Source organism: Triturus cristatus, chromosome 10 (assembly GCF_964204655.1).
Source record: "Triturus cristatus chromosome 10, aTriCri1.1, whole genome shotgun sequence".
Taxonomy (NCBI): Eukaryota; Metazoa; Chordata; class Amphibia; order Caudata; family Salamandridae; genus Triturus; species Triturus cristatus.
Window position 1 is genome coordinate 145,942,468 of NC_140593.1, and position 12,909 is coordinate 145,955,376.

The 12,909-nt window shown below is 44.0% G+C and overlaps 1 protein-coding gene across 1 annotated transcript; it reads left to right on the plus strand.

Annotated features, from left to right (window-relative positions):
- Nucleotides 1-955: 955 nt before the first annotated feature.
- On the plus strand, nt 956-9,585 carry LOC146789056 (uncharacterized). Its single transcript, XM_085630670.1, has 6 exons — nt 956-1,068; nt 7,100-7,176; nt 7,299-7,431; nt 7,595-7,707; nt 7,991-8,237; nt 9,316-9,585. Exons 2-6 carry the CDS (start codon nt 7,105-7,107, stop codon nt 9,465-9,467), a joined length of 717 nt encoding a protein of 238 aa, XP_085486796.1. The 5' UTR covers nt 956-1,068; nt 7,100-7,104; the 3' UTR covers nt 9,468-9,585.
- The last annotated feature ends 3,324 nt before the right edge of the window (nt 9,586-12,909 follow it).

Genomic DNA, 12,909 nt, shown 5'->3' on the forward strand with positions numbered 1-12,909 from the left:
AGAAGTTATGAAAATATTAAATTTGGAAGAAAAAGCTATCGAGGGCAGTCTTTAATTTCGTTACAAAGTGTCACATATGAGGCAGTGAAACGTTAGTCATAAATACCCTGAAAGCCTAAAAATCTCACACAGGAGCACACTGAAAACCTGGCAGCTATACCCATGCCAACCACAAACCAGAACACCCACCCCCTAACTAAAACAACTTTCTGAAACTACAGGAAATGAGTTAACTGGCTGGGGAGATCAAGTTTCTCCGGGCAGGGAGAGACACAGCAGGGTAATCGCAGGTCTCTCTCTGGCACCGTTGAACAACATCGCTTCCTCCAGCTGCAACTGCTCCAACCAACTACCTTCAATAGTCAACCTGGTGAACTCAACATCGGTATCACACAATCTGCATGGTGCAGCTGAGATCATCTGAGCAGCTGCAGTGCCTGCCTGCCCTCTGCGCAGTCACGGCGTCTGTCTCAAGTTAGTGCCCTTCTATTTCAGGTGCTTTTCAGCAGTTTTAGGACCTTCTTGAAGTTTCCCCATGCTCAAATTGGTGTAATTTCTGATATTTATATATGTGTCCTGCGTTTTCATTGCTGGATTTTGCGCATGAGAAAGTGTCACTCATAGTAGTTGAATGTTACTCATAAGTACACGTAAACTAAGAAAATGTCACACATAAGCAATCTGAAACCTTGGCAGCTATGGATTCGGAGATGGGATTTGAACCAGGGTCCTCAAATAATAGAAAGCAGGGTCTTCAAATAATAGAAAGCAGCTCACCGCTAGCCAACTGTAGCCTCCGATTACATACATAAATAAAAATTGCCACAATGTTAAACGTTACCACATTTACCCCTTATACTCACCTTTTGGTATACCTGAATAAACCAGGTGGACTTGCAAAAGGCTACGCACATCCGGGAGCTCCGGAAGTGGCGTCATTGCGCTGCGGCACTAACGAACGGTGCAGTGGCATAAAAGGGGCACCATTGATAAGCTTCGGTCTCTTTCTTTTCCGACTTTGCGCTTTTGAAAGTAGGACCATTTCAGGGATTCCGGCGTATTTCTCAGGTAAGGATGATCACGCATACCTCATCAGATACTCCGTCCCGGGCAGTGCGTGCCCTCGAGCCTGCTCTAGTTACTATTCGGCCACCATTATGCCATTCCGAACCACGGCCTTGTTCTCATATGTGAACAGATAATGGGAGAGATTAATTATAACTTTCAAGCATGCAATATCAAGGAAGTTTCTGCCTCAATTGCTTTCAGCCATTGATCCGATGCTGCAGCGGGGCAGGGACCGAGCGGTGAATGTTAAAAATGCGAAAGGGGACAGTGCTGGGGACCGAGCTGTAGTAGGAACCGTCCCCACTGCCCCAGCGGAACACCCTGCACAGTCACCCCGCCCCATGGGCTACCGGGGAGCCTGCAAGCGAGGGTCAACTCAGATTCTTACCAAAGAGCCTTGCATACATCTTAAAAGAGCAGGAACTCCGAGACTCCCGCCCCAGGACTTGGTGGGCCGGGTCCTGCCGGATGTTGACTGGCAATTTTTAAAAGCAGGTGCCCTTAACTCTGCAGTAGCCCAACTCCTCACTGCCTTTGTAGCTTCAGAGACTCGTTTTTCAGTTTTATATAGCGCAAACTCGGAACGCTTTTCACGAGCTGCAGTTACACAAGGTCTTGTATACTTTTTTTAGGTCGCGCCTGACCCAGCACATTCCCTGGTCTGGCCAGACTTTTAGTACGGGCTTAAAAAAATGCTACCATGGCCGGCCTGCAACTTGCGTGCATGTGCATGCTTATGAGCAGAGGCGCCATATGGCTTTCCTGATCATGCTCATTAAGCGCATTGCTTGATGACAATCACTTTTGTGGGTGCTTTGCTGTTCTCAGTGAGCCAGTATTTTCGCAGCCGCGTTACTTTTACGGCTGTGCGCCTTCTCCTCGTGTTATCTGTGCCTCTCCTGTTATTCCAGGTGTGAGCTGCGCCCCGTTTCTTCTTGTCGTTCTATTCTGTCCTTTTTGGTTCCCTGTATCTCTCCTAACCTGCGTTCTTCCCTCTCTCTTACCTTTATCCCACCCCCTGCACTTACTTCCTGCACACCGTCTTTCATAACATTTTTGTGTCTCTCCGCTGCTTTGTGAACCTTCCCCTCTTCACCACGCCCCTCCCCTTTACCTCCTTTTTGCACTTCTTATCTCTTTTCTTTCTTGGCTCCGTTGTGATCCCTCATTTTCATCCACCTCTCCTCCCCTTCCTCTTGCTATAAACCTCTTTCCTATTGAACCCTGTCTTCCTTTCAACCCCGTCTCACCCCGCGCCTCTCTACATGTCGCTTTCCCCTCCAGCATCAGATTTCCTTGAGCTCTTTTTTTTTTTCACCCACTCAGCCCCATTCTCTTTTGCCTCCTCCACCTTCTCCCCATTTCACCCACTCAGCCCCCCTCTCCTTCGCCTCCTCGCCCCTCTGATCTCCTCTTCTCTCCTGCTCGTCGGCTTCCCCTTGTCTGCCTCTATGTATTCCTGTTTCCCCGCTGCTGACCTGCTCTCATCTCGCCCTGCACCCCCTTCTCGCGGCCTCTGCACACCCGCCCTCTTCCTTCCAGTCACATATGCTCCCTCTGGCCTCTTTTTTTTCCTCGTTCCTCAATATCTCTTCAAGACCTTTCGCTCAGCCACTTCCTTCTCTCCCCCACTTCCTTCTCTTCCCCCCCCCCCCCATATCTTTCTCTCTCTTTCACCCCTCCCCACATTGAAACGCTCCTGCTCGTCCCTTTTCACCAGAGCCCCCTTTTGAATCACTCTGCGCCCTCCCTCCTTTCGTGCCTTCTCATCTTCTGTCCCATCTATCCCTCCACACTCTCCCCACCCCCTCTCCTCTCGCTACCAGCAGAAGTTGCTGCCCTCATAAGGGCCACTCTGACTTTAGCCCTGTGCGGTCGCCCCTCTGTTGAGAACGGGTCCACGCTGTATGCAGAGTATGTTCTTGCTAATACCAAGCCTGCTGCTGTTTAGAGGCCTCTGCACCATCATAATATAGTCAGACACTCCCACGCGTGGGAGGTGACAGCCGCTGATTGCGATACCGCGAGTAAAGGGAGCACTGATGCAGTCACACTTTGATACACACACACTCAAGGACCGCCAAAAGGACTCGGTTTCCTCAGACCCTGCGCTTTGACAGCGCCGGTGCTTGTGCTGTAAAATCTATGCATAGGTTTTGAAGCTAGCATTCTGTGTTTTTTTTCATGTCAGCTGACGCATTTGAAATCATTAGTTGGTGCTGGAGACTGGAGCTACTGTGTTCTCTTTTCCAAAACACTTTATTTTTAAACTTCGAAACAGGCGCTTGTGACTTGGAGCCCTGCATAGTTGTTTGTATAGGGGTCCGTAAAAACTGCTGACAGGCCTGGTGCTGCTAGACTCTCCTTATGCTCTGCCTTGCGCCCTTCTCTCCCTCCGCCTTGCATCCAAGCATTGGCATAGCCAATAGGTCTCGCTTTTGGGACCTTATAAGTATTTAGTTAAGCAGCACAATATCCTTGGTGCAACACTTAAAAGGTCCCAAAGGCGAGACCTATTGGCTATGCCAATGCTTGTTTAATCACAGGACATGAGGCTCAAACCGGTTTTCTCTACTGGAAGGTCGGCTGCTCTAGCCTTAGGTCACAACTTCACCCACAAGAACAAGCAGCATTTTCAATATTCTATACAGCCAAGTTATAGTTGCTGTCTATTTCTTATGCAAGTTGCAACCATTGCAAAGCCAGTAGTCCTGGCTTGTTGTAGGTGGTATGTTACATGTTGTGTTTATATATCTGGATGAATGTACAGAAGCAGCAAAAAAGCACAGATTTTTAGCATAAGTTTTTAAAGCCATCATGCCCTTTATTACAGCGGCTATGCCCCTATGAGAGCCCCCCTGCTTTTCATCCCACTTACAGCACTGCCCGACCACACACATCCTAATGACCATGGTTGTGCACAGTTTATATCTGGGCGCACACAGACTAGCAGGTCTTATCTCTGCATTGTTTTGTCATTGAGTAGATATTTTCCTACTCCTTAAAATGCCAAAGCTTTTTGGGTGGTTGAGTAGATACTGTTTCCCATGCAAAGTTGGAAGAGCGTTGGGGGTTAGCCAAATGGGAGTATTTTTGGTGGGTAGGGGATGGGTGTGGCTGAATGGATCAAACCATCAGTTAAATTACACATGGACCTTTTCGTGTTTTTGTCAAGGAAAGCTTGTGATTTGCCCAGAATCACATTTCAAACACTGCAAGAAATTCTAGAAAAAAGCCTACTGGCAATGTAGGCTCCAAACAGTGCACTGGTGTGTAATTAATACCAATTGTGTTTTCTCTACCGCTCTACTTCTGTGACCCCCCCCCCCCGTTGCCAAGATGCCAATGCAAGGTCAAGAAATTACAAATGGAAAAGGGGCGTTCAGTTCTATACAGTATCTGTTACAAAATCAACAGATGGTCGAACTGTTCTCCAGCAATAGATCAAGTAGTCATGATGTGATGAATTAGTTATTCAGGAGTCTTCTGAGTTGCTTTGATTCAAATGTATTAAGAAAAAATACCAATTTGCCCGAAGCAATCCATTTGGCCCAGCCAACGCGTTTCGTCCCTGTAGGACTTAATCAGGGCTTGATCAATATCCCAATGTTGTCATCCACCCAGTGTTGGCTCCTGTTGTCTCCTAAATCCTCATAGATACAATTTTGTACCGCTAGATGGCTCGTCGTTCTCCCATCTGATCTTCATCCTTTCTGATTCGAAGGTCCTATTAGTTCACGCCTAGCCGTCTATGTTTTGAGATAACAGGAGCCAACACTGGATTGCTTCTGTCAAATTTGCATTTTTTTGTATAAAATTGTAATCGAAGCAACTCACGACTCCTGAATAACTTTTATTCGTCACATCATGACTACTTGATCTATTGCTGGAAAACAGTTTAACCGTCTGATTTTGTAACCGATAATCCTGTATAGAATTGAACGGTCCTTTTTGATTTGTTGTTTCACTGCCAAGAAAAAGCAGTTCCTTATTAGTCAGATGTACAAAGTTAGAGAAGCAATTCCTGAGCATCCTGTTACATCATTTGTTAATATTCGGAGTATTGAAGGCAGACTGGCAGGAGAGCTATTGTGGGATGAATACAAATGACACAATCTCCAGCGTAGAATGTGCCTGAATGTTCATAACGTCTATTTTCATGAACTATTTATGAACATTAATCCAGTTTAGTGGCACCTGCCGGGCAGCGTGTGAAGGGAACAATGGGTGCCAGGTGAAAGGTCTGGTTCTAAGCTCAGTCATGCCTTCTGAATGAACGTGAATATTCACTGCACCTCCCATGGAAGGTAGAGGCTGAAATCCATGATGTGCCGATGGTCAACGAATGGCAATAGAGCCTTCATGCTGAAGATGGGTTAACGGTCATGTTCATACTCCGCTACAAGTGAGAGGATTTTAACACCATGCTCAACCAAGAGGAAACAAAAATGTTTGCAAAATAATATGCCTTAGAATGCGACGTGTGTCCTTTTAGTACCTGCAACATGGCGTATGCAGAAGAAAGGCCTGCACTGCAGCTTGAGGGGGGGTCCAGTACGTCGTGTTATGTTCTTGTATGACTGGGTGAGGCAGCAAATGTAGATGTAGCTAAAAACAGCCCCCCCCTTCATGCCTTCAGGGTACCCAGTTTAGACCTTAATACATGAAACAGTGGTCGAAGAGTGTGACATTTTAGCTTGCACCTTTGTGGCACGAACTCTACCTGCATGCATTAAAGTATCAGTTAAATTACACAAGGACTTGTTCGCTTTTTTTCTTTTTTTTTTTTTTGTCACGAGGATTAAGTGATCAAACCAATGTACAGCTGAGTTTCTGTGACACCTGCAACCTCACGGTATGTCCCAGTGCACACGGATGAGGTACCAGGTGAATGCATGTCTGAATGCGTCCTACATAATAACTAACTGTATTTGTACAGTGCCGTTGGCTTCATAGCAACGGATGTCACTCAATCTTTCCAGATCTAAAGAGTACTTAGAGATGCTGAGGAAAGTGGATTAGAGCTGTGCTTGGCAGCAAAAGCAGACAGTGGAGAATTAGACCTTCAGTTATACTGGTGTACTCATATTAAATAGCTGTCCTCCTATGAAGTGCTGGTACTCGACTAATAACGGTCTAGCTGTGTTGCAGGGCAGGAAGGGGTATAGCTTCGGGGGGTGTTTGGGGTGGTAAACCACTCACATAAATGTGTTTTGTAGTAAATAGTTGCTCTGCTCTCCCTTTCCACTGACCCTTTAGCCGCCATGTCCTACCTGTCAGATAATGTATGTTAACAAGTTAAGCTGGCATGATTATTGGGCAAGCTAAAGTCAACAGCCCTAGTGTTTGACTAAGCTAGGCCCCTGAAAATACTTAGTCATGTTTGTGCTAAAAGCTTCAGAAAATGCACAAAGCGGTAAAAGCCAAGCATTAGCATAAAAAAGGAATATACATTGATAACCCTTTACTGGCTGATTTCATAGAATGTGAAACCAGAGTTTCTCAATAAATCTCAGCTTCCCTGCTTAAAACATGTGATTTTAGACCAATATGATTTCAAAAATTATTTTTTTCATAATCACGTTAAATTGTAAGTTTTTCTCAATGCAATGTTACTACGTGTTGTATAAATGTCAAGACTTCACATATTAGATATGCTTTAAACTTTGAAGAAACTTTTTTTTATATTTTGTGATGCAAACAATTTAAATCCTCAGCTGTAACGATTAATTTGTTATATTGCCTGGCTGAAGGAGCTTCTAAGTCTCCCATATCTCAGATGTTCACTGGCCTAGGGCGGAAGGGGGACCCTGAAGGCATGTCCTCCCTATGCCACAGCAGGGGCTGCAAGGCCTGTGTTAGTTGGGGCGCCTTCATCACAGCTGCATGAATGTTGGTGTGAGGTTTTACTTCAATTGAAGTGGATATTCGCTTCGTATGGCCAGGTTCCCAGCAGTGTATTTCAATCTATTCTCCATAGTATGTACATCTGTTAAATGTGCTAATAATGATTCAATGCTATTGGAAGCAGACATAATGATGCCCGTGAATAAAGAACAGCTTGAAAAAGGAAAGAAACGTGGGCCATACAAAAACCGCTTATCAGAGGTAAGTGAACAGATTTGGAGCAATGTTTTATCGTGCAGAGGACACTACCATCTACAAAACAGATTTACTCACAAGCCTTGTATGGCACAATTATGTTTTTGCTCTTTTGCTTTCTCTCTAAGGAAATGGTATATAACGCCTTGTCCATAATTAATGAAAGCTATTCTGTTGGCCCTGGTTCCTGTTTGAATGAGGAGTGTGTACGGTTACAAGCCAAAGTGAATGCTTTACAAGCCGAAAACGAACACTTGAAAGGTATGGGCTTGATATTCTACCTTACCACGTAAACTGCAACAAATTCCCATTAATCCTTTTTTTTTTTTTTTTCTTTTTCACCCAAACTCATGCATCGCCAAAAGTATGCTTGTGTATATTGTATTATCTGCTGCCTTTAACAATTGTGTTTATTTGATTATAGCACAGTTGGCTATACAGCATTTGGAAGCTGCGCTGTCTGCTTTAACCAGTCCAAGGAACTTAACAGATACAGCAGCATCAAAAATATGCAGTCAGTCATTCACTGTACAAAAGGTACTTGTTTTTTTCCACTCTTTTGGCATACTATTTGTAGTTTGTAAACCTTTCTGCACAGTTAAAGGACAAACCTTGTAGATTTCCTGCACGAGGACTTTGAAATATTTCTGCATGCAATGTTTTTAGGGGGGGCTGCTTTATCCTTATGGAGCTAACCTAGCAAATATTACATTGTTAGACACTTAGATACCATATCGCATCAAAAAGCCAACCTTCTAATATATTTTTTAGTATGTAACCGAACATGATGGCAAATAGTTGATGATTGTGTTTTTTGCAGACTGATATGCAGCTGTTGGTGAAGGATTCAAATGATCCTTCACGGTTCAGAGGTGTTCTTGTCCCAAAGAGGGAATTGCACAAAATATTGGAGGAAGCCAAGGCAGCTCGGAACAGTGCAGTTTTTGTTCTCAATGGTGTCAGCAAAATACTTTTTTCTCCAAAAGAACTTGCATCTGCAAAAGGTTTAACGAAGGCTCGTGCTGGAACAGCTATCCTTGATGAGGAGAAAGTTGATGCCTTATTTGGTAAGATATTACAAATGTTCAAATTAACATTCAGTTGATTTTGGATTATGAAAATACATTAATATACATAGTGTTGAAATATGTTTGCATATGTGGTCTTGCATTATATAATTGTATGATGACTCCATCATGCTTAACTAACAAAAGAGCAAGAAGAGCAATGAGGTTGGCTTGGAATTTAACAGTTTGCTACAAATGGCATGCAGATCTGGCGCAAGGCCTTGAGTTGGGATTTTATTTCTAAATCTGTATCTCCAGGTGAGGGGCTCAAACTGGATGAATGGGCGATGGCAAACTGCACTTGTATTGCTCGCAGCTATTTGGAACTGATCAACTCTCCTAATTAGATCAGTTGTCCTGTTCCTAGCACTTGGTTGTAAGCTCCTATTTAGATTTCTGGTCAGTATGGTAGTTAGACTGTTTTTCTAAATATGAATACTAAAAGTAGAGTTCCGGCTCAACATGGCTGCCTCCATGCTAGTTTTGTAAATGAAATCTGGCATTGATTACTTTATATTTGCAGAGGAAGCGTTACAGCGTCTAGTGAACATGACTATGCCACAAATGTTTATTTCAAGCCCTCTACATAGTAACAATCTTTCTTCCAAGTACCCCAGCATTTCGAACTGGTGAAGGAGACGGGGAAGACTGACTGATGCTTAGTGCTAGACCTGTCACGCTGACTTAAGTGTTATAAAGTTTTGGAGTTGACCCAACTTTTTATCAGGGGGGCTCACTGCACAAAAGTTAAGACCTTTGTAGGTGGACCTTTACTGACCTCTTCCTGAAACTCCAACAGACTTCCTGAGTCCAGAACTTGTTGCTTCACTCTGAAGTTCATAAATAATTTTTCTTTCGTCACCTTCTGCCCCCCTCTTCATCAATGCCTTGCTCTCACTTGTGCCTCTTTGACCAAGTGCCCTTAATGTTACACTTATGACCCCTTGTAACCATATCTCATCAGTCACAATCTATGAAATAATGGATTTGGAACTTGTTAAAGGCAGCACAGCCCTTTTAAAAATCAAATAGTGGTTGTAACATGATACTGATGTATTATTTATTTTTTTCCCCCCAGAGTTCATGAAGTCTGTGTGCAGGGCCAATGGCTGGCCATCACTGGACAACCGAACTATGAGAAGGAACTTGGCTATAAAGATTTGCAATGCTAGAAGAGGACTAAAGAGAACTAAGAATATAGAAAACAACGAAGATGCTGGTTTAAGTTGAGCCTTTTTGTTCTTGTTGCAGTAGTCTGTCCTTTTTCCCCCTCTTTTACAGTGTCCTGCACTCTTTCTCTTGTTTGGTATCCTGGCCCCTATGGGGCCAAATGTGTGCTTTAGATCAATAAAAGTACACATTGACACATCCCTTTTTAATGATTTTTCCTTCAAACACTTATCTGTTCAGTCTTTTGCTACTGGTCACCATGTCAAACAGCTTCTGAAAATGCTCTGTGCCTCAAAGTAAGGCAAGTCCCAGTGAGCCAGGAGTATGGGAGTAGCGGCACACGTTAAGCTTATCTGAATGCAAAGTATAACATTGTTGCATACCACTACCTTTGTATGAAGGTGCCTGTGGTAATTCTGCAGCACAAACCCAGCCAAAAGGAGCATTTCTCAGATGTATTATATACAGGTTTCTACCTCACTGTAGAGTTTAAAGTAATCTTTCCAAAGTAGGAGAATATTGATCTGATTATTACGACCAGACTTATAGAAGTTTTGTTTTTAGTTTGCTTAAGTTATATAATGCAAACCTGAATCTCAATCCTTTTCAGGATTTAAAAACTAGAGCGGACTGGTATTTGGTACAACTCATCTGAAATGGGAAAAGTTTCACGTTTGTTCAGACAGTGTTTTTTTTTTTTTTTTTTTTGTACTGGAAGGGGAGCCTTCCTGTACAAAACCTACGCTGGGCTCTCTCAGACAACATTGCACTATAGTGCAAATGTGTGTATGGGTTTCGGCTGCCTAATGGTGCAGTGGTGCTAGGGATAGGGGTAGACATGACGCTTTCCTGCTCTCCCTGTTATGCAACGCAGCAAATTAGGGTGCTGCACTGCATTCAGTGACCGTTTTGTAAATCGGTATCTTATTTAGAACTCCTAGCATTGCAAAGAATTCATGGCATACTGCAAAGAAGGCATATTACATTAAAGTGGCCTGTTTTCGACAGGTAGATGCATTGAGGAGGTGATCCATAGGCATTAAATCATCTAGGAGTAATTTACACTTTGCCTTCAGTTAGCTTAAAATCGTCCAAGAGTATTTCACAATCATCTGAAAGTCCTTATGTATTTGTCAGTTAGTAATCCACACTTGTGCTGTAGTTGTCGTTAAATAATCCTGAGTAATCATTCGAGTTGTCATTAAATCTTCCTAGAGCAGTGGTCTTCAAACATTTAAATTCCGTAAACCCCCCCCTCCCCCGAATTTTCCACAATTTTATTAAATTTGCAACTTTTACATTTCTATACATATTTAAACACTGCAGTTACGTTCTGTTACTGTTTTAATAATGCAATCAAATGTATGATTTTCAAACCTACTATTCTGGTCATGCATGCCTCCAATGACACGTGTAAGTCTCAACAGTATGACTATTAGAAGTGGGGTTGGGGCGTTTGAAGTATAAAGTCCCTTCCCTGTTGACACCATCTCTCAGCCAGGATATAAATAGCAAAAGATGTTAGTGATGGCCCATTACAGAGCCGCTTGGTACTGCTAATTGTTTTCATCTTAAAACAAAGTTATCGGTACAGTGCTTCTTTTGGCCAGAGCCTGGCACCCCCCCCTGGAATTCCTTGAGGCCACCCAGTTTGAAGACCCCTGTCCTAGAGTAATCCACACTCCTCCTGAAATTGTCTTTGAACCATTCTAGATTAACCAACAGCCACCCTGAAGCATTAACAGGATCATCCAGGAATAATCAAGTAATCCTGAAATGTTGTAGAATCATCTTAGAGTAATCCAGTCATCCTTAAATTGCCTGGAGCCCATCCTAGAGTAATTCTCACTGATCCATAAGTTGTTCATTAGTATTCTTGGAGTTGTTAAGGGTAATCGCTCCCTGCCAGTGGAAGTCATCAGAACACCACCCTTGTAGTTTTTGTGATGACTCTAGAGTCCTCTCATTTAATTATTTCATCCTATAGGATTTCCCAGATAATTCCAGGAATAGCTCCGCTGAAGTTATCAGATGACTTCAGAAGGACTCCAAGATCTTCCTTTTTGGCCAGGGCAATGGCCACCATACTGCCCCAGTGACAGATGGGCACCTACGCAGGGGACTGCATCATCTGGTCCATAAATCTCACATGTGATATAGGGTAGCACAATAAAGAATAGAACCAACCGTTAACATGGGCATGTGCCAGTTTTGGACGAAAACCCTCACTCACCCGAGGGTGACATGCTTCATCATTGGGTTCCTCCAGCACACGGGGACCGCAAGTTACCCCGTGTGGGCTACGACTTAACCCGAAAGAGAAGGAGCAGGAGTGCAGAAGCACGCGTTGGATCTACCAACTCGAAATGGTAATGAGGGGCAGAGTGCAAAAATTGAAAAAATTGAAAAAAGTGATGGTTAAAAACTATCTATTCAGGGGCAACAATTTTATTCTTCCTGCCTAAATGATAGGGTATATCCAACCCTATACTCACTTGCTTTTTAATCACTATCATTAGGCAGGAAGAAGAGTTGAAATACAACAAAGCCTTATTAACAAGTGAATGGTTTTTAAATGAATCGCCCGGCCCCAATACCACCGCACTGCTGCAACCGGCGATGTAAAAAAACAGAGGTATGTTGCCTGCAAGGTACGCGGGCCGCCACGGAAGGCTTGCCGGGCCGCTGGCGGCCCACGGGCCGTACTATGAGTACCCGTGTTGTAGACCATGTGTAGTGTAAGCCGTCTGCTGGTAGTTTGGCTTGATTCAACTTGGAAGGGCAGTCGAGTTTTGTCTCTGGAGTGATGTTTAGATAATTAAATAGTTGTAAGAAAACAGATATTTAAGTTTAGTTTTTAGGTCTTGCATGGCGTAGACTGCGCAGTCTCGCTGGTGAGATTTAATGATTTAGAGTAAGCTCTGTAAAGGGCTTTAAGCCCTGCCCCTCTTTTCCATTGGCTGACGTCACCGTTTATGCTAAAGGGTGGCCAGCCATTGGGAAAGAGCGTCCCGTGGCGTACACTTTTTTTTCTTTTAGAGCCGTCCCAGTTGGACTGGCTCGGTTGCCTTACGTGTGTTAAAAGCTTTCTTATCTTTTCAAACACATGGCCCCATAAAGACAAGCTCTGCGCGATCCTCTTTCATTTCTTTCGAATACCTTCTGCCAGTTTCACCGCTGCAGCCTGGGGGCCATGAATGCTTTGTGCCATTTTCACTGCTGTGGCCCTGTATCCGTGAATACTTGCTGCCAGTTGCACCACCGCGGCCCGGGAGCCATGAATACCTTCTGCCAGTTACACCACTTAGTCCCGGGAGCCGTCAATACTGCTTGCGGACTTCACCGCTGCGGCCTGGGGTCTGCACGATCCTTTTTTCCCCCAAAAAAACCTATCCTCGCTACCGCAATCACTGCTGCAGCCGGGAGTCTGCCGACGTCACCACATGGATTGGCACAAGTGCTGAAGTGTGCCCTGGCAACTAAGGGGAGCATTCAGGAGGAG